The 21,489-nt window shown below is 42.9% G+C and overlaps 1 protein-coding gene, 1 long non-coding RNA gene and 1 pseudogene across 2 annotated transcripts; all 3 read left to right on the top strand.

The window, feature by feature from the left end:
* The first annotated feature begins 3,018 nt into the window (after positions 1-3,018).
* Positions 3,019-9,374, top strand: LOC148163927 (uncharacterized). The gene is made up of 4 exons (XR_015768538.1): positions 3,019-3,182; positions 4,818-5,248; positions 8,032-8,109; positions 9,017-9,374. It is a non-coding gene; the product is annotated as an uncharacterized LOC148163927 (long non-coding RNA).
* Positions 9,375-10,750: 1,376 nt separating this feature from the next.
* On the top strand, positions 10,751-12,309 carry LOC148163926 (epididymal secretory protein E3-beta-like). Its single transcript, XM_088024696.1, has one exon. The coding sequence runs from the start codon at positions 10,959-10,961 to the stop codon at positions 11,445-11,447; it is 489 nt and encodes a 162-aa protein (XP_087880822.1). The 5' UTR covers positions 10,751-10,958; the 3' UTR covers positions 11,448-12,309.
* Positions 12,310-16,174: 3,865 nt separating this feature from the next.
* On the top strand, positions 16,175-17,237 carry LOC148163925 (ribonuclease K6-like; annotated as a pseudogene).
* Positions 17,238-21,489: the final 4,252 nt, after the last annotated feature.

The following is a 21,489-nucleotide window of genomic DNA, read 5'->3' as shown; positions in this document are numbered from 1 at the left end:
CCCTCCTGCCTCTTAGGTCTTCAGTGGATCACATGAACTTGTTAGGGAAGGCTATGGATATATGGCCAGGTGATGGCCATCTTAATTTTTCTCAGAGTCATCTTTCTTTTTTTTTTTAAGATTTTATTTTATTTTATTGTCCGAGAGAGAGCGAGCACGCGCACATGCAGGGGGAGTGGCAGGCAGAGGGAGATGCAGGCTCCCCAGTGAGCAGGGAGCCCGATGTGGTACTTGATCCCAGGACCCGGGGACCATGACTTGAGCAGACACTTAACCAACTGAGCCACCCAGGCGTCCCTCAGAGTCATCTTTCAAGCCCTCCAAACCCAAGTGCCCAGAATTCCTGTCTTTTTACTCTCCTTCTTCACCCAAAAATACTAGAGAGTAGTTGGATTTATGGAGTGTGATCTGAGACAACCTGTAGAGAGCAAAATGGACTCTCTCATGTCAAGTGGGACCCTGTTTCAAACAGGGGTCTCTGTCAAGTCATGACACAGTAGTTAAAGGTACCGCAGCTAGGAGATACTCCCTGGGACCACTGTCAGCTGACACCCCAGAACTGATAAGGAGCAGAACCAGAGGAGTTCTGTAGGGGCCTAAAACCACTTGAATCCCTTTAGAAAGGGGGGGATTTGGGCATCAAACTGTCAGACTCTTCAGACCTGACCCTTCTGTGTCTGATCACTTAAAAAGGCAACTGCCCCCCAAGGTTCTTTCTCATTGATCTCCAGACAGAACCGAAATCCTTCCCTTCTTGAACATAAGAAGCAGTGAGTGCCCAGAGCTGACCCGGATCTGACCGAGGCCTTATCTCAACTGTGCACAGACTGACTTCAAGTTTGGTTCGTTAACTTACTACATCTTCCTGCTATCTGCTTTGTTCTGTGGTTTGTCTTCTGCCCTGCTCTGTGTACTGTGTAAGAAGCCAAGTTGATCACATGGTGAAATGTCATCGAATTTGGAATCCTGAACCTGTTTTATAATTGTGATTTAACTTTACTTTATGATTGACTAAAACTGACATTGTGGAAAGACACAACTAGTGTGAGCGCCTTCATAGCGTGTTCATGAAGTTGGTGTAGAGGGCAGGATTCCATGTCATTGACTCATCGTGTGTTAGAAAATTTAGTAGAATCAGAAAAGACTCCTAAAGTCTTGAATTGACTCTAAAGGAACTAAAAATAATAAATTGTGGAATAATTTATGTGAATATAGACTTTCCAGGCATCTCACTGAGAGTGAAATCCTAAGTTATGGGCACTGGCAGGTGAAACAGAGACCGGCTCTGTACAAGGAGAGGTTGGCAGCAGAAGCTCATCCAGGGCTTACCCCCTGCATGCAGGGCATGAGATGGAACTAGCCAAAGCTGAGACCAGGGGAGATTGCCTCAGAAAGGCACTTGGAAGGCTAAGAAAAATTAAAGCATTGGGCACATTGCAATGATACATGCCACTATTGACCAAATTAATCTATGACTTGGCAGAAAGATGTGAACAAAAATTGTGGAAAAATCTGTACAAATATCACAGGTATAAGTGGGAAATAGAGCTCTACATAGTTAAGAAATTGTATATAGCAGCTGCTAGGTTGCAAAAAAGGAAAAAAGATGTGGCTATTAGGTAAATGCCTAAAAAGGATGGTGAAAAGGGCCAACAGGCCTGATGCCATACTTTGTATAGAAGACCCATGGTACCCCATGGGGTTAGAAGTTAGAAAGAAGCTCACAACCAGGACCCTGGGAAATGTCATCATGGATCTGAAGGATCCTAAAAATGTACAGCCCTTAGTGTCCTGAGCGCCCATTGTAGAGGTTCCCATCTTACTGATGAAACCATCTTGCAGCTAGACCAGGACAGGCAAAGGGGCAAAGAGCTAGCTAATAAAGTAATAAGGAAGGCCAAATCAATGAATAATTTAAGTTTAAAAAACAACACTCTCAGGACCCCAGGATCCCCAACCTGAGGTCCCAGGAGACTATGATAACCCCTGGGTGGGGGGATTATCACAGCAGACCTATAATTACAAGGAAGAAAATATTAGATTATAGTAATGGACAAGGAAAACCTGTGGAAGTAGTGGAGGATAGAGAATACACTCGTGCTGAGCTTCAGAAGATTAGAACACATTTTTGTCAAAAACATATATCTGATGTAGACTGGTTGCTCCATGTAGGGAGCTCAGTCATTGTACAAATCTCTAGTAATATCCTATACTGGTGACATAATAATGACAAATAATGACAAGGAGCAATTAAGACAGGAAAAGGAAAAGTTAATACAGCATTTAAGGGAACAGGGATGGACTATTAACAATGAAAAAAACATCAGACCCAGACACTCATTGCAAATTTCTAGGAATTCAGTGGTCTTCTGAAGGAAGTTACCAGATAAAGGAATAGATAAAATACAAGCAATAGGACTGCCTAAAGATAAAGACTTATAGGACTTTTTGGGTCTTGGAGACAGCACATACCATGCTTCAGTGTAATTTTAAAACCCATATACGAAATAACTAGAAAAGCACAGATTTTGAATAGACAGACAACAACAGGTTTTAAATACATTAAAGGATTTCATTAAGACATTTCAAACGATCCAGCACCGGGAAAACCATTAAGAATAGAAATATCAATGAGTAGAGACTATGGTACACGGTTCCTGTGGACAAAGAAAGAACACAAGCCTAATTTTCTACCAGTAGCATTTTGGACTACAAAGTTTCCATATTCAGAACCTAAATATTCAATATTTGAAAAACATATATGATTGCTCTATGAAGCTTTAAGACATACAGAACTCCTAATGGGAAACCAAAAATAATAGTGCAGAGTCATATACCTTTGCTCCATTGGATAAAACTGAGCCTGGAGGAATTGACAGGTATCCAGATTGATTTGAAATTACTAACGTGGAAATGGTATATCCAAGGAAGGGACACCTCTTTCCAGGGACAACCAGGACTCCTCACCGAGGAGATACACAATACTGAAACAGACTTGTGGGAATTCATTCTGAGGGAAGGACAAATCCATATTCGAAACCTAGGGAAATGGGGCCCACCCTGCTCTAAAGGTCTATCAAATGCCTGGTTTACAGATGGGTCGGCCTCCGTAATCTCTGGAAAAACAGAATGAACCCCTGCAGCATTGAGACCCCAGGACAAGCTGATCCGCAGAGAGAAAGGTAAGAATCGATGGGCACAACATGCAGAATTAATTACAGTAGTATTGGCTGTAAGAAAAGCAATAAAAGAGAATCAAGCACCATATATATTTTTATTGACTCACGGGCAGTAGCAAATGGAATAGCCCTACGGTCAGGAAAACGGAAAAGAAATGATTTTAGGAGTGCCTGGGTGGCTTGGTTGGTTAGGCGTCAGACTCTTGGTTTCCACTCAGGCCATGATCTCAGGGTCATGGAATTGAGCCCTGCGTGGGGTTCTTTGCTTAGCCAGGAGTCTGCCTGAGATTCTCTCCCTCTCCATCTGCACCCCCATCAAATATAAGTAAATCTTTTTTTTTTTAGAAAGAAATTTTTCTGCCATTTTAAAATAAATGGCAAAGACTATGGTCAAGTGAATAATGGGAAGAATTAGACATAGCCTCAGAGAGAATGAAACATATGTTACACACGTGTCAGCACATAAAAGATAACACAGAGGTCTCAAAATGTAATAATGAGGTTGATGCATTGACGAGAAATATTAAGGCAATAAAAACAAAAGAAGGGTTGAAATTAAAATTAAAAAGGGATAAGGACAGATGGAGACACACATTGCCACTAATAATATTAAACAGAGAGGGATAGAAAATGGGAGGGACCTCAAGTACCACCATTGAAATGAAAAAAGCAGGGAAATCGATATCACAGAAATGAGGAACAACAGAAAGACTAATAACCCCACATACAATTATGGAAACACATAGAAAGGACATATAGGAACACATGCCTTAGATAAATGGTTCCCTGAAAGAAATCTTAAGGTCATTTGGCAGGAAATAAAAAGAGCATTCCAAGGATGCCTCCCATGTAAACAGATGACAGATAAATGCAGGTACACTGCACCAACAGACACAGACAAGCCCACCGCGTTTAATTTCACTATACAAATAAACTTCTGTGGGACCATTACATCACAGCTATCAACAGAAATATGCCACTAGCATGGTAGACGCAGATATACAGGATTAGGGATAGCTATGGCTGCCTCTAGTCCTTCAGCTCATGCAACAATTAGGAGCTCTAGAGTCATGGGCAGTTCACTTTGGAGCACCAGGAATAGTAGAACATGATCAGGGAACTCATTTTACAGCCACCTCAGTTGAAAAGCTCTGTGATCTATAGGACTTAAGATGGAATTACCATCTAGTTAACCACCCTACAGATGCTGGATATATAGAGAGATTCAATGGATCATTAGGAAGAGAATTACGATTGATAGAAAAGCAAGGAAGTTTTCAACAGGCCCTGGGTGTAGCTTACTTTTTGCTAAGTCAAAGAGACAGATTAGGAAAAGGTAGTCCTTGTAAGATGTTAAACACCCTATTAACTTATCTTCTTTCTTTTTGACTTGATTTACTTCTTAGTAGATGTGACTTTGAGTTGGAGTCCTTTGACTTAAATCCTTACTTGAGTTTGCTTTCCCATCTTGTTTGGATATGATGTGATTTTTATCTTATATGGTTTGAATTTTATTGATTTGGCTTTATTTCTATTAAAAACTTGATTAAATAACCTAAATATGCCTTTTGTTATGTTACCAAACTAGTACTGCGATCCTGCTTTAAGATATATTTGATTCCTGCATGGCCCTTACAGATTTTGCCATGAGGAGTGAAATGTAGAGGACAAAATGGAGTCTCTCCTGTCAGGTGGGACCCTGTGTGAAGCAGCGGCCTGTGTCAAGCCATGACAAGTAGTTAAAGGTACTGCAGCTAGGAGATATTCCCTGGGACCAGTGTCAGCTGACACCCCAGAACTGATGAGGATCAGAACCGGAGGGTCTACAGGGGCCTAAGAGTGATTCAGAAAGGGGAGGAATTGGCAGCACAATGTCAGACTCTTCAGACCTGACCCCTCTATGTCTGACCACTTGAAAAGGCAACTGCCCCCGAAGGTTCTGCCCCATTGACCTCCAAAGAGAACCTTCCTTCCCTGCTGGAACATAAGAAGAAGTGAGTGCCCAGAGCTGACCCAGACTGACCAAGGCATTATCTCAACTGTGTGCCCACAGACTGACTTCGAGTTTGGTTCGTTAACTTACTACATCCTTCTGTTATCTGCTTTGTTCTGCGGTTTGTCTTGTATCCTGCTCTGTGTGCTCAGAAGAAGCCAAGTTTCATCACACGGTGAAATGTCATCAAGTTTGGAATCCTGAACCTGTTTTATAATTGTGATTTAACTTTGCTTTATGATTGACTAAAGCTGACATTGTGGAAAGACACAACTAACGTGAGCGCCTTCATAGCGTGCTCATGACACAATCCCCATTCGGTCTATCAGCATATGATTCCTTGTTATTCAAGGAATGCTTGACTTGAGCTGGGTTTTGAGATGCGCCAGAGTTTTTGTAAATCCCAATGTGTTTCTGTAAATACCAATATTTCTCTATCTAATCCTGTTGACATATTTCCCATTCAAAGAGAGAATCAAGAGACTATACGCCAAGATGCATTGCTACTAATATGCTTTGAAGAGAAGTTCTGGGTATAAAACAAACATTCTGACCAAAAAACAGAAAAGAAAAATTTGGTTCTACCCCCTGTGAAAGGTGAAAGAAAACAAAGTCACTTGTGGGGTATCTGACTGGCTCGGTTGGTAGAGCATGTGACTCTTGATCTTTGGGTCATGAGTTTGAGCCCCACATTGGGGGTAGAGTTTACTCCAAAATAAAAATAAAGGCAGTTATGTCAAGGGGGTTTAAAATGGAGCAGGGAGGTCATTAAGGAGGTGGCCCTTATGCACATCCTCACTGGGTGGAGTCATGAATTTTGGACCGGGCCAAAAAGACTCTAAAGACTGCAGAACACCTGCAACTTAATACAGTAGCTCCTGGCCTTTGCATAGTGATTGCCTTAGCAACTAAATTTGTTTAAACAAATTTAGCTAAACAAATTTGGGGTGAGGATTAGTTTTCTGGCACCAATACCAATCAAAATTCTTTGTAAACAGTGTATAAAAGCTTTCCCCTTGGGGCGCCTGGGTGGATCATTCAGTTAAGGGTCTGCCTTTGGGTCCTGGGATGGAGGCCCAAGTCGGGATCCCTACTCAGTGGTTTGTCTGCTTCTCCCTCTGCCCCTCACCCCCATTCAGACTGACTCTCTCTCTCTTAAATAAAGAAATAAAATCTTAAAAAAAAAAAAAAAGCATTCCTCTTTTCTGTCCAGAAACCCCTGTTCTTTGTTCTCTAGTGGGACACTATTTGGCTTGTGTAATCAATATGTACCAAAATACAATTCTTTTTTTTTTTTGCCTTAGCAATTTTAATTTAGAAATTTATCCTACAGGCTTTTGTTCATGGGTACAAACGTTGTTCACACTATTTGCAACAGCAAAAGATTAGAAAATTTTAACTGCCATTTAACAGGAGACTGGATATACAAATTATGGTTCGACTGAACACCAGTCCCACCCCATGTACCGCTGGGGGCAGGAACCACGGGGCTGCTTTGTGCCTCCTGAACTGGGTCATCGGCCACCTTCATCAGCTGTCCAAAGCAATAATGTTTTACAATTTGGCAACTTGGTAGGTAAAAAAGGGCATAATCTTGTTTTAATTGTTATTTCCTTCATTGCTACTGCGGTTGACGTTTTTCATGTTTATTGCCCCTTGTACATTTTGAGTTCTGTAAAAAGTTCACAAAACGTGTTTACAACATTTGTTGGTTTTTTTTTATTTTCACTCTGATATTGTGAATACAAAGAGGAGTAAAACACTGTTATTCTAGGTGCTTTTATTACCTCTGTAATAAAAAGAGATTGAGAAAAGTAAAACAAACAAAAGTTTAAGAGCATCTATCTCCCGTATATTGGAGATATCCAGAAAAGCTGAAAAATGCCCCAAAATGGCTCAAGCCAGCACCTTGAATACCATCTTCAGCTAAGGACAAAAGAAAGACGTTGGAATGCGGGTGGGGAGGCCAATTATGGGAGGTTACCAGGAAAAGCCCAGCAAATAATGGTCAAGTTTTGTTAGGCATATTTAAGTCAGTGCCTTCCCCATTAATGAGAATTTCTTTTCTTTTCTTTTTTTTACTGATAACACTTTCTTGTGATTTATAGATTCATCTTTCTCTTTCTGGTACTAAAGAGGGAGACACACTTAGAATGGAAATTTCCTTTATAAATGTAAATGTTCCTTTAAAAAGCCTAACTTCCACTCTGGCTTCAGAGCTTCTCCTGTGTTTGTGGTTTCTTAAAAATCACCAGCTCAAAATCATCCTTATGCCCAAGAGGTAACATTTGGAGTGCAAACTCTGCTACCCTTCTTGACTATCTCATAATAAGGTGGTCCAGTGAGAAACTCAACCAAGGTGGCTTAGCTAGAAGCAGCCTTTAAAGAAATGCATTGATAGGAAACACATTCAAGGATCTCACTTTATCCATAAATTGCACCTTTGACAACATACTCTCCCCTCTCGATGAAGATTCCACAGCTCACAACACCAGAGGCGGTGGTGGTGGTGGTGTTTTTCCCACTGAACTTCTCATTGAATATAGCCTAGTCATCTGGGGATATGGACCCAGATGTTTTTTCAGGAAGTGAATTTGGGAAATAGATTTCTGATTGTCCCCTGATAAGCTCAGATTACCCTTCTCCCATGTTACTCCTCCCCAGGCCCTTATCATTCCTCTGTACCCAGAAGCGAGTCTTTGCTATTGGTCCCCTTTGCTCCAGGCTATTCTCAGAGTGAACTTAAGTGTTCTAGATGAGAAGACACAGGAACAGGTTCACATTGGAAGGCTGTCCCCCACCCCTGCCAGGCTTCTAATCAGTTGGAGTGCTGTACCATTCCTTTCTTCACGGCTGCAGACTTCCTGGCTCTCTGCTCTTCAGATCCACGTATTGATTTCCTCGACCAGTGACACCTGAGTGTTGGATCTGAACAGGGTGAGTTTGAGTTAGGGTTGGTGCTGAGGACGCTTGCCGGGAAAGGCCCAGAAACACCGGAAAGGGCCTCACTGAATTCCTAGACCAAAGAGTTAAGATAGGAAAGTGATCGAATTTGTAAGAGGCAAAGACATGAATTCAACTCAGGATTAAGCCCAGCGATACTGTGTCTCCCCTCAACCCCCCCACCCCCACTCCCACTTCCTCCCCAATCTTCCCAAGCATAATGCTTGAAGCAGCTTGAATCCTGGTCTTCTATCCTGGTTAGGACCTTTGGGCCAGGTATAGGGTGGCCCAGATGTGAATGTGCCTACTCTGTCTTCTGTGCCTGATAGAGCACTTGACACGATAGAGGCCGAAAAAAATTTCCTCTATCCTTCAAAATTCTGCTAGCCAGTTTAAGATGGAAGGTGACACAGACAGATTCAATAGGAGAAAAGGAGCAAAGTTTTGTTATGTGCACACAGAGGCCCAAGAATGAAATTGAGATCTCAAAGAAATGACCGAGGCAGGTAGTTTTTATACATTTTAAACAATGAGACAATAGATTTGTGAGGAATTGATAGGACAGACAAAACAAATGTTTGGGAGTTTTAATTAGTAAGGAATTCCAAGCAGAATCTGGGCTGAGGTAGTAGATTAGCAAAAAGCAAGAAAGTTTGTTTATACAGCTTTCTTGGCTTTAAAATCCCTATCAGTGGCGGGGTGCCTGGCCAGCTCAGTTAGTGGCACATGTGACTCGATCTCAGGGTTATGAGTTCAAGCCCCATGTTGGGCATAGAACTTATTTAAAAAATACTAAAAAAATGAGTAAAAGCCCTATCTCTGGTGATAAGAATGTCTTCTTTTATTTCTTAACACAGGGAGGGAACCATATATAGGAGAGATTCCATTTCTGCTTTTACAGGGACAGAAGAGGATCTGAGTGTCCTTGCACTGGCTGTTTTCCAAGGAGCTTCAATTCAAAATAATCAATATGCCTGGGACACCTTCTGGGGTGGCCCGTCCTGGGTCCCTACAACATTCTCAGAAGTGCTTTCACTTACATATCACATTAGATTCTCCCAGGTCTCTGAGGCTGCTATTCTTTTTTTTTTAAATTTTTTAATTGTTATGTTAATCACCATACATTACATCATTAGTTTTTGATGTAGTGTTCCATGATTCATAGTTTGTGCATAACACCCAGTGCTCCACGCAGAACGTGCCCCTCTTTAATACCCATCACCAGGCTAACCCATCCCCCCACCCCCCTCCCCTCTAGAACCCTCAGTTTGTTTTTCAGAGTCCATCGTCTCTCATGGTTCGTCTCCCCCTCCGACTTACTCCCCTTCATTCTTCCCTTCCTGCTATCTTCCTCTTCTTTTTTTTTTCTTAATATATATTGCATTATTTGTTTCAGAAGTACAGATCTGTGATTCAACAGTCTTGCACAATTCACAGTGCTCACCATAGCACAGACCCTCCCCAATGTCTACCATCCAGCCACCCCATCCCTCCCACGCCCCACCACTCCAGCAACCCTCAGTTTGTTTCCTGAGGTTAAAAAGTCCTCATATCAGCGAGGTCATATGATACATGTCTTTCTCTGATTGTCTTATTTCACTCAGCATAACACCCTCCAGTTCCATCCATGTCGTTGCAAATGGCAAGATCTCATTCCTTTTTATGGCTGCATAATATTCCCTTGTGTATACATACCACATCTTCTTCATCCATTCATCTGTCGATGGACATCTTGGCTCTTTCCACAGTTTGGCTATCGTGGACACTGAGGCAGCTATTCTTTAACCCCATTTGTGGACACAGTGCTCAGAGAGTTGAGAAGAGGTTAGAGATTCCAGAGGACCAGCTGTACTCCTAGCAGTGAATGAGGACGGAGAGCTGGTTTAAAAGATTTTTTATTTATTTTTTGACAGAAAGAGACAGCGAGAGCAGGAACACAAGCAGGGGTAGTGGGAGAGGGAAAAGCAGGCTCTCCGCCGAGCAGGGAGCCCGATGCGGGGCTCGATCCCAGGACCATGGGATCATGACGTGAGCCGAAGGCAGACGCTTAATGACTGAGCCACCCAGGCGCCCCTGGAGAGCTGGTTTAAAGGGGAGACTTTTCCAAAGAACTCTATGCCCTAATTTTGACCAGAGTAGCTCCTGTGAGGGTAGTTTCAATCTGGTACTTGATTGATGAGAACAATCTTTCAAAACTGGAGTTCCTGTATGATTGCATTCTGAACAACAAATCAAGATGGTTTATAACGATGATAATGAAGTAAATGGCCGCTGAGAGTATGTGGGTTGTCAGAAGTGATAACAGGTTTCACACAGGCTTTGGGGAAGTGTTCTAAGGAAATCGGGATTAGAAAAACACCATTTTGCAGAATCATTGCAACTGTAGCCTGGGGTTTGAGGGAACCAAAGCCTTCTTGCTTGGAAAGTATCACCCAAGTCTTCACCTAACTTCCTCATTCCCTTAGAGGGTGACAACCCTTTCCACTTCACAGTCATAAAGCTTAAAATACCATTTTCTTTTAGAACCATGCTCTTCAGTGAACTGATCTGGACTGTCAAACAAACAGAGTTAGCTAGAGGATGATGGGTTCCTCAGTTTGGGTAGAAGAGAGGGCAGACAGCAGGTGCTTGAAATTCTCAAAATAAACTTCACCTATTTTTGACCATCTTGTGTTAGTCTCAGTCAGGTCCTGGCATATTTTCAGTTCTTGTAAAGTTTACTACCTAATGAGATTTATCCTCTTCAAGCCTGGGAACAAAATGGTAAAGTTGGGCCCGAGGGCCTACTTTGGCAAGAAAGGTATTTTAAGGTGCAGGTCAACTCTTAAGGCAGTGCTGAGATAATGCTTTCCTCTCTCTTCCCTGTGGGCCCGCAGGTGGCTCTGGCGACTGAGATGGCATCCCCTCTAAAGGGCCTAGGCCCTCTCTTGGCCCTGCTGTTTTCCCTAGGCGGGCTGCTTGTACACAGCCAGAACCTCTCCTGGAGGGAATTCATGAAACAGCACTACCTGAGCACAAGCTGGAAATTGAGCGACTACAAATGCAATGATCTCATGAGGGAGAGAGAAGCTCCACAAGACAGGAACTATCACATCTTCATCTATACCTTTTGGCACAAAATCGAGTATATTTGCCTCAGGAAGTGGAGAGACCGTTACAGAAATGTATATATATGGGCCCAGCACCCCTTCAAAATACTCAAGTGCTACCAGGAGGGTAACCAAAAGAGCTACAGGGAGCACAGCAGCTACAGCTATATTGAATTCCACTGTGGTGCAAACGGGTATGTCGATGGCATAGAGGACATCCAGCTGTTAGACATCAAAAAATAGAAAGTCTACCCACACCCCCAGGTTCGAGTAGCGTGTCCAGCACTTCCCAAGTGGGAGCCCCTGCCTACGTCAACAGCCCTTGCTACTCCTTCCTTTGCATTTATGTGCCAATGTTTTCCAATTACTTAGAGTTATGCGTCATCCCATGCTTTCTTCCTATCAAAACCACCTGCACGGTTTCTGTGCCCAGAATACCCTTGTGCCCTCATTTATCTGACTTGCTCTTACAGTTTTTTAAGATTAAGCTCATACGGTTTCTCTGTTTTACTGAACCAGGGACGTTCCTGATAGTGACTCTCCTTATACTGACCCAAGCTGAACGGTCTTCCCTTCCCTAAATAGAGTATGTCATTCCAACGTGTGTGACATTTATATATGTTACGGGTTGTATGATTGGAGGAGTGATACAGATTATGCTTGGATATGATGTGTGCAGAGTGTAAGTTTAAGGTGTGTGTCATTGGACTCATCCCTTAAACAAGTCTCTAAGGAAATGCATGCATTTTAGATAGGTTAAGGCATTATGTTTCTTGAGGAATAATAAATCAAGTAGAAGATAATGGCAGAAATGAGGTTATCTGATAAAAATCATTTTCACTAGGCAGACATATAGAGTGGGATATGGGACTTTAAAATGTAACCTTCAAGAATGGGTCTCAAGACTTAAATTTTGTCGGAGGAAAGAGGAAGTAAATTGCAGAAGGAACTGTTGAAGACACAAGTAAGTAACGTCCATGAGAATTCTGTTTGCTAAATGGGGAAGAGAGACACAGAGAAAGAAAAACCGTCACTTCATATAATTTTGCCTCGAACAGGTATGGGGAGGAGAAATGTGAAACATTAAAGTACTTTGTGATCTTTAGCCTCCTGCATTGTTGAATGAATGACTCTAGGCTTGAAACAATTGGAGAAAAGACCAAGGTCATAACATTTTCAGTTAGGTGGCTGCATTCCTAGTCCTAGACGTCTAGCCCCAATGAGTAGCCAAGGAATCTAGGTTGGTCGTCATGTTCCAAGAGCAGCTCCTCAGCTTTGCAATTTTCCAGTGCACCTGGGGATGAGCAGACACTGGGGAGATGATGACCTAGAGTAACCAAACTCACAAGAGATTAGTGTTAAACCAGTAGCTCTGTACCAATAATCAATTTGCAGATGAGGAATACTGGCTGTTTCTCTCAGCTGATAAAAGCTGCTTCAAACTGTAGGGCGTGGGGCACCTGGATGGCTCAGTCAGTTAGGCGTCGACTCTGGATTTCGGCTCGGGTCATGACCTCAGGGTCATGAGATCCAGCCCCACATCCAGCTCTGTGCTGAGTTTGGAGCCTGCTTGGGACTCTCTCTCTCCCTCTCCCCCTCCCTCTGCCACCTGCCCTATACTCTCACAAGCCATCTCTCTCTAAAACAATGAAAACAAAAACAGACAAACAAATAAAACAAAAATAAAATGTAGTGGCATATTTTGTGGTAGCATATTCTGGTTGCCTATACTTATATTCCAGAGTGGTCTATTCTGGTCTCCCACAGTAAGTTTTCACAAATACCTCACTCTAAAAACTCTAAAACTTCCTTTTATTAAAGGGTTAAAAGATGGTGGTTGAAACCACATGGAAAGAAAGTGGCTTTAAGCACAATTAATATAATAGTTTTGTGTTGTTGCTTGGTTTTTCCCACATCCACTTTCCCCCATTTGGATAGCTGCATATTCATTTCCTTTCTGGAACTATCCCTCCCCTGCTTGTGTGCAGTATTGGTGGGGTTATCCGTCAGGGTTTTGAATCCCCTCTACTGAGTCAAGTGACGGTCATGAGATGCAAACTAGGCCAACCAGACTCTTTCTTATAGGAGACCAGAATGTACTACCCGAAAAGATGGCTCTTTGGCACAAAGATGATTTTGAGCTGATTATTCTGAGAAACAGAAGACAGAGGAGAAGTTCTGAAAGCAGCCTATAAATCACCCATTTACAAATAAGGGACATTTATCATCATAGAGAAAATCTCTATCCCTAAGGGTGTTGCCCTATGTCTAGTAACAAGATACAGATGACTCTAAATCACAAGAAACTCTTACCAATGGAGAAAGCACAGGCTTAACTCTGCAAAACAAACTTTGTTTACTATACTTTCCCTGCCAGCTTCCTGGAGCCTGCCTTCCCCACACTCTTCTTCCTTTGTTTTAGCTGAAGATGGTCTGTTAGCCCAAGGTCTCACCACCTCTTGGAATGACCTTTCCTGATGTGAAGCACAAAGGCAAAAGAAATGTAGAAAGAAAATTAAATTTCCTTACAACTTGCAGCCCATTGACGACTACTTGGGACAGGCAGAGTGACCTTCTTCTAAGAGCACAGCTGCCTCAATGTTAATACTTTGTTAGAGGAAAAAGGTAACCCTAGCCTGACATTACCTCAACCCCCAGGATCCTGCAAGTCTCCTTTAACGTACAAAAATCCCTTTGGAGGGGCGCCTGGGTGGCTCAGTCGTTAAGCGTCTGCCTTCGGCTCAGGTCATGATCCCAGGGTCCTGGGATCGAGCCCCGCATCGGGCTCCCTGCTCGGCGGGAAACCTGCTTCTCCCTCTCCCACTCCCCCTGCTTGTGTTCCCTCGCTCACCTTGTGTCTCTCTGTCAAATAAATAAATAAAATCTTTGAAAAAAAAAACCCTTTGGAAACTTCCTTTATCTCTACCGCACCCAGGTTATATGTTAGCAATAATTCTCCAAGCGTATGTCCCACCGATAGACGTCTGAAGGGTATCATGACTCATGTTGTACTGGACGATAATAAATGACCTCATCTTAACAGCAGCTAGCCCCTCAAGGTCCTAAAACCCTTGCTTCCAAATTCCTTAGAGACTTTGGCTATCCCTACCCCAAACCCGACGTAATAGAATCAGCCACTACTCACAACCCCAGTGCCACTCTTCCTGCCCACGGGTCCTGTCCCCGTACATTAATAAAACCACCATTTTTGCACCAAAGATGACTCAAGAATTCTTTCTTGACCATTTGCTCCTGGACCTTAACATCACCACATTTCACACCAATCCCTTCATTTCTCCCATGTATATATGACATATCCATGCTAATAAACTTCTGTTTGTTTTTCTTTTGTTAATCCGTCTTATGTTATAAAGGCCATAGCTGAGAAGGAAGGAGAGAAGAGAAAGATTGCTTCTTCCTCTACACTATCTTCTGACACTGAATCCCTAATAGTGATGCAAGTAATGTGGGAAACAAAGGCAAAAGAAAAAGTTAAATTTCCTTACTTCCTACAGCCCATTGACTACTCCTTGAAACAGGTAGAGTTGATGAGGGAGCAGAAGGCTAGCTGAGGACAGGCAGAACCTGACACCTCACAACCACCGCCCCCCATGAGATATATGTGACATTCCTCAGGCACTTCTGGCCGCCCTAAAGGAAAAACAAATAGTTAACTTATAGAGATTACAATCCTGCAAGACATGAGTCTCCCTCAGTTTACAAAAGTCTTAGCAATTTACAAGAACAAAGCGTTTCTATCAATGTCTAGTTTCCAGCAGGGAATGTAGATACAATTAAATGTCCTTATAATCTGCAGTCCATTGACAGATACTTGAAGGGGGCAAAGTGTAATTTCCTCCAGGAAGTTCCCAACTATCCTACTGTCAATGCCTTACTAGAAGGAGAGACAATCTTAACAGGTAATGGCAAGGCCTCCGGTATCCTGTGAGTCTTCTTTCATATACAAAAATCCTTTTGAAACCTCCCTTTTCCATATCTCCCTCAATTCCCAAGTATATAATCAGCCACACCTCACAAACCCGGGGCAGCTTTTCCTACCCATGGGTCCTGTCGCCTGCTTTCATAAAACCACTTTTTGCACCAAAGGTGTCTCAAGAATTCTTTCTTGGCTGTTGGTTTCAAACCTTAACATCTTTCCTATATCATCTACACGGGGAGGGTGATGCACCCCAACTCCATGAAGAAAGAAGCTCCTTCACTAGGGACCCTCCCACCTTACCCTTGGTATCTCTTTATCTGGGTCTTCATCTGTCTCCTTTATCATATCCCTTAACAAACTGATAAACCATCACTGTTTCCTTGAGTTCTGTGAGCACCCCAAAAAAGTAGTGGAACAAATAAAGGGTTGGGGGAAGCTCAGATTTATAGCCAGGCAGTCAGAAGCACAGGTGACAAGCTGGACTTGCAATTGGCAACTGGACCGGGGGAGTCTTGTGTGTTTGTGGGGTGTTTTCTCCTAAAGAACTGAAATCAGGGAGCTCAAAACACTAAAGCTTCAGGGAAGGAAGCACTCGACGGATAACAGGAAGTCATCATTTCCTCACAACTTCTTTGAGGAAGTTATCACTTCTCCTTTGTTCCTTTAAGTAGGCTTGTTCTTCCTGTGTCTGCAGGGATACTGGCTTTAAACAGTGAGTTGGAGAGTGTGGGTCTCATCCACACTGTGCACAAGAAGTGCATCTTCCAAGCCCTACATTCCCTTTCCTCTTTCCTAGGGCTCGGAACCCTCCCCTGCTGCACGCAGACCGCGCTGGCACACCTGGCAGAGGAACAGCTGGCAAAAGCCTCTGAGCCTGGGACTAACCACTGCCTCTGATCTCAGCGGGATCCCCAGCACAGAGATTGGTAAGAGGAGAACCCCGGGGGCTGGGAGAGTAGAGCCGTGAAGATGGCCAGAAGGTCCAGGTCACATAGATGGAGGAGTAACATTCCAGGAGGGAGGAGGGAAGAGACAAGGTTCTGGGACAGTACGTACAGGACAAAGAGAAGAATGGGATCTGCCAGTCAGAGGAAAAGTCATCTTACCTCACATTCCTCCTCCCTGGTCTTCAGGTCCTTCATAGAATTATGAGACTCAAGTCAGAAAGAAGATGGTTTTTAAAAAGTAATGGACAAATGAAATGTTGAAAGGCACACTAAAGAGCTAAATGGTTGTGAATAATAATTTTGCTCTTTTGGCTTCTACCACTATCATTCTCTCATTTTCTTCCCTCTTCTTACACAGAAGAGATGATGCTGGATCTTCTGGGACCCTTTCCTCTCCTCCTGTTGCTGCTGGGATCACGAGGGCCAGGACTTCCCCCTGGTGCTTGGGCTCAACTCACTGGGTTTCAAAAGTTTGTAATTCGGCATATACCTGTAGGTCCCGCACCTACGCAATGCAACAATGCAATGCGTACCGTCAATACTCTTACTCGGAATTGTAAGCCTCAAAACACCTTTCTGCATGACTCCATCCAGAACGTGTCTGATACCTGTCTTTTGCCCAACATACGCTGCAGGAATAGGACGAATACCAACTGCCACCGGAGTGCAAATCCTATTGACACGACTTACTGCAATCTCACTAGAGGGAGGTATCCCAACTGCCAGTACAGTACTCGTCCCCAGACCCAGTTCTACGTTGTTGCCTGTAACCCTCCTCAGCGGGGTGACCCTCGCTATACTCTAGTTCCTGTACACTTAGACTAAGACAAAGGTTTCCATTATGTTCCCTCTCACTTGGTGCAGGTTCTTCCATTATCTCTTCTGCATTTTCTTTTTCTTTGTTGATTTGCATGGTTCCCATCGGAGAAGAAGGGGAGTGGGAGAATTAGAGTCCCAAGATGCCAGAGCAGAGTTGCGGACAAGAGTGATCAGATGATACTTTTCCTCTTTGGAGCTGTGTTTTGAAAGAAGGCAAAGGAAGAGGTCAAAGAAAGACCCAGGCCCCCTATTTTTAATCTTCAAAATTCTGCCAAGCTTTATTGCATTGTGTTCACAGCAATAAAATCACTTTCTGTTGCATTGTAATGACCTTGAGTGTGTGTGTTTGGAATGCCTTTCACATCATTGTCAGCCTGGGGTCATCTTGATTGCATTTGCCAACATTCTCAGGAGAACTATTTGGGCCCGAGGTGACTTTTGAGGTTATTCAGCAACCCAAGGCTTCTGCCACTCCCCCCACCCCTGTGTCTTTTGGACTTTGGAGCAAGAAAGTTCATCATCCCTTCAAACTCTGCTCAAGGCTTTTACATATTTCCCTTGAAACCAAATAAACTATGTTTATTTGGAGGTGGCATGGATACCTACCTCATAGAGTGTCCATAGTACTTTCACAAACAGGTTCTAACCCTGACAACCGATGCATCCTACATCTTTACTATTGGATCCCGTATTTCATCAGATAATGTTTTGAATATAAGTAGTAGTAGGGATAATAATCCACTGTTGCCTTAGTCAAGTCTCCCATGATCTCTTAGAATGCATGAAGAGAAAGCATAGATCAAGAGGAAAAAAAAAAAGCACTGGGGAACGATAAACATTCTTCTCTTACTTAAATACTGAAATATCACAGAAGTAATGGTGTTTTGGAACAGATATTGGATTTCGACACTGAAAGACAGGAGTTAAGTATTTGGCTGGGATGCACCTGGGTGGCTCAGTGGGTTAAGCTGTTAAGTCTCTGCCTTGGGCTCAGGTCATGATCTCCAGGTCCTTGACTCGAGGCCCTTCTAGCTCCCTGCTCATAAGGGAGCTTGTTTCTCTGTCTCCCACTGTCCCTCCTCCACCCTTGTGCTCATTCTCTCCCTCTGTCTCTCTGAAATAAATAAAATCATTTAAAAAAAAAGAATTTGGCTGGGATTAAGAATTTAGGTTCTAGGTGTAGGAGGGAAAATAATTTTCCCTTCACCATTCTAGGTTCTTGGATGAAACCCCCCTCCCAGATTAACAGGACAAATACTATTTTAATTATGTACCTACATATGGTAGCCCCATAAAAAATGAGACTAAAAGTCAGCTAGCCATCTGAGGCTTATGGATCTCTAGTCTGCTTTCAGAATTTCTCTTGGTCTACATTTTCTCAAAATAAGAAGCTTAATATAATTCTTATGCCAAAAAGGGATATTTTGCGTCAACATATTCTGTTACCTTTTATCAATCCCTCAGTGACTAGATCCTTATGAGATAGTAGAAAATATATATTGATTTCTCCCTCTGATTCTTGGCGCAGAGCTCCTGAAACCCTTGTATATTCCTAAGTGATAAGAGCACTGGGAACATCTTTGTTCTTGGCAGTCACCTGGGTGGTCCCTGGATGGGGGCGGATCACCAGGAAGATCCAGCCATGATTAAAAGCATGGCAATTTCAGCCTCACCCGCATCCTCCACAGAGGGGAGAAGGGATGGAAATGGAGGTAATAATTGATCCTGCCTGTGTGATGTAGCCTCTATAAAAATCACAAAGTATGGGGTTCAGGGAACTTCCAGGTTGGCAAACACATATGATGTGGGAAACAAAGGTGAAAGAAAAAATTAAATTTCCTTATTGCCTACAGCCCACTGACAGGTCCTTGATACAGGCAGAGTGACATTCCCTTAGGAACTCAGCTGCCTCAATGTTAATACATTACTAAGGCCAAAAGGCAATCTTAGCCTGATCCCCAAGATCCTGTAAAAATTCCTTTGGAAATTTCCTCTATTTTTACACAAGCCGCTCCCCCCCCCCCCGACCCAAGATATAGGATGGCAACCATCCCCTAAGCATATGGCCTACCAACATACATCTGAAGGGTCTTGTGACTAAGGTTTTACTAGACAGTAATAAATAACTTTTTCCTAACAATAGCTAGTCCCCTCAGGGTCCTGGAAACCTTGCTTCCAAATTCCTTAGAGACCTACCCTATCCCTAAACCCCTCCCAACTGGAAAGTATATCATGGGCCACTTCTCATGACCCCAGTGCCGCTCTTTCTGCCTAGGGATTCTGTCTTAGTGCTTTAATAAAATCAACTCTTTGTACCAAAGATGTCTCAAGAATTCTTTCTTGACCAGAGGCTCCAAACCCCAACTAATTCCTACATCACAAGGATTTTAAGAAAAAAAAAGTTAAAGTGGATTCATGACCTTTAGGCCCTATTTCCAAAGACTGATCCTTCTCTAGTTTTTCATAATGTAGTTTCTCCCAGATTCTTCCGAAGAAATCCCTACCCCATTTCCACCACCAAAATTATAGTAACTCTATGAATACTCTTACACATATTTCCAACCCACCACAAAACTCGATTCATATCCATACTCCTGGTAGTGAGTGGGTATGTGGGGATACAGAGACAGAGAGCGCTTGCTACACCACCTTTGCTATTTGTTCTGTATTGAGAAATTTCTTATCCCATCTGCTTTTGTAAACTTTCCTCATTGTATAATTCTTAGATTTTTTAAAAGGATTTTGTTTATTTATTTGTCAGAGAGAGACAGAGCACAAGCAGGGGAGCGGCAGGCAGAGGGAGAAGGATGTGGACTCGATTCAAAGACCCTGGGATCATGACCTTTCTGAAGGCAGATGCTTAACCGATTTAGCACCCCTGGCATCCCTCCTAGGTTTTTGTTTTGTTTTGTTTTGTTTTGTTTTAAGTGGGGCTTGAACTCAAGATCTAAGATCAAGACCTGAGCTGAGTTCAAGAGTCAGATGCTAAATTGACTATGCCACCATGGCTCTCCTGCATTTTATAATTCTTAAACCCTTCTACTCAAATCTTGAAGAATCCTGGTTTTACCAGCTACTGGAATGTCCTAGGTCAAACATTGGTACTGAACTCAAACTTGTCTGTGCCCCCACGTGCAGTAAGCCAACGTGTGAGACACTGGTTTGAAAGCAAAGAAAGCTTTTTTAGCATCAGAAGGGGGGCCCAACAAGAAGGCAGCAGATCATTCCCAAAGTTGCTTTGCCCCTTTGAGACTAGGAACAGCTGACATATGTTTGGAGAAGGAGGTGAACACCTGAGAGGAGGGTAAGGGCTTTCTTGAAAGCTTGATGGTGGTGGGGGCACCTTGAAACAATCTGGAGGTATGCATTCTGTCAGACAATGAGGTGGCACTGGGGACGTGGGGCATCAGGTAATTTTAAGGCAAAGGTTATCGTCTGTTTCCCGTCAGATTTTTATCATCAGTGTGCAAACAAATACCCTAAATTGGCCCTTCTCCTTCATGCCTATGGGTCTCTTTCTTACCAAACTCCAACTTGTCCATGCACCCAGTATGCAGTAAGCCAAATTCTGAGACACTGGATTTAAAGCAAAGAAAGGTTTATAGTCAAGGAGAAAGCAGGGATCATTCCTAAAGCTGCCTTGCCTGGTTGAGCTTAGGGACAACTTATATACATGAAAGGAAGATAAGGGGTTTCTTGAACTTTGTTAGGAGGTCCTTGAAACACTCTGGAGGTAAGCATTCTTGTGTAAAATGATGCGCTATGTGGGACCTGGGATCAGATACACCAAAACAGATGTTACTGTCTGGTTCCTGTTCTGTTTTTACAATCAGTGGGTAAACTCGGAGTAGGAGTAAAAAGGCAATGATTGATTGTGCATGGGGTTCAGAGGTAAGTAAATCAGGGGCACTTGGGTGGCTCAGTCAGTTGAGCTTCAGACTCTTGCTTTCAGTTCAGGTATGATGTCGCTGGTGGTGGGATGGAGCCTGAAACCAGCTACATGTTTGGTGGGGAGTCGGCCTGGGGATTCTCTCCCTATGCCCCTCCACCCAACTGTGCACTCTCTCTCAAATAAATAAATAAATAAATAAATAAGTAAATCTTTCAAAGAAAAAAGAGGTACGTAAAAACATAATTAAGTAGGGAACAAAACAACATAGACCTAAGTTAATAATAGTTTTGCTTATGCAAACACGTCTAGGAAGCATGTGTTCAGCCTTGTCTTCACACACTGTTCCCTCTTTGGGATGACCTTACCATCCTCTTCAACTAACTTCTAATTAATCCTCACAATCAGCTCTGGTGTTGTGGCCTTATCTCTACCAGCTCCTCGCAGACCCCTGGCATGTTCTCCACCAAAACCAAAAGAGCTATTTATAGTTATTAGCATACAATGTATTTATCTACTTATCTGACTGTCAGATAAATAGTGGAAAAGCTGAGACAAAAATCCGGTTGAACTGGCTCCTAATCCAGGCCTTTTTCCACTTCATCACAAGGAGCGTTTTGTGAAAGTAACTGCTTTTGGTTATTCCCAAAAGTCAGCTGTTAGGAGAAGCGTTAGAAATTTGGAAATGCA

Source organism: Eumetopias jubatus, unplaced genomic scaffold (genome assembly GCF_037043125.1).
Source record: "Eumetopias jubatus isolate StellerSeaLion01/CBP00866 unplaced genomic scaffold, mEumJub1_p1.0 scaffold_7, whole genome shotgun sequence".
Classification (NCBI taxonomy): domain Eukaryota; kingdom Metazoa; phylum Chordata; class Mammalia; order Carnivora; family Otariidae; genus Eumetopias; species Eumetopias jubatus.
This window is presented reverse-complemented; position numbering and strand designations above follow the sequence as displayed.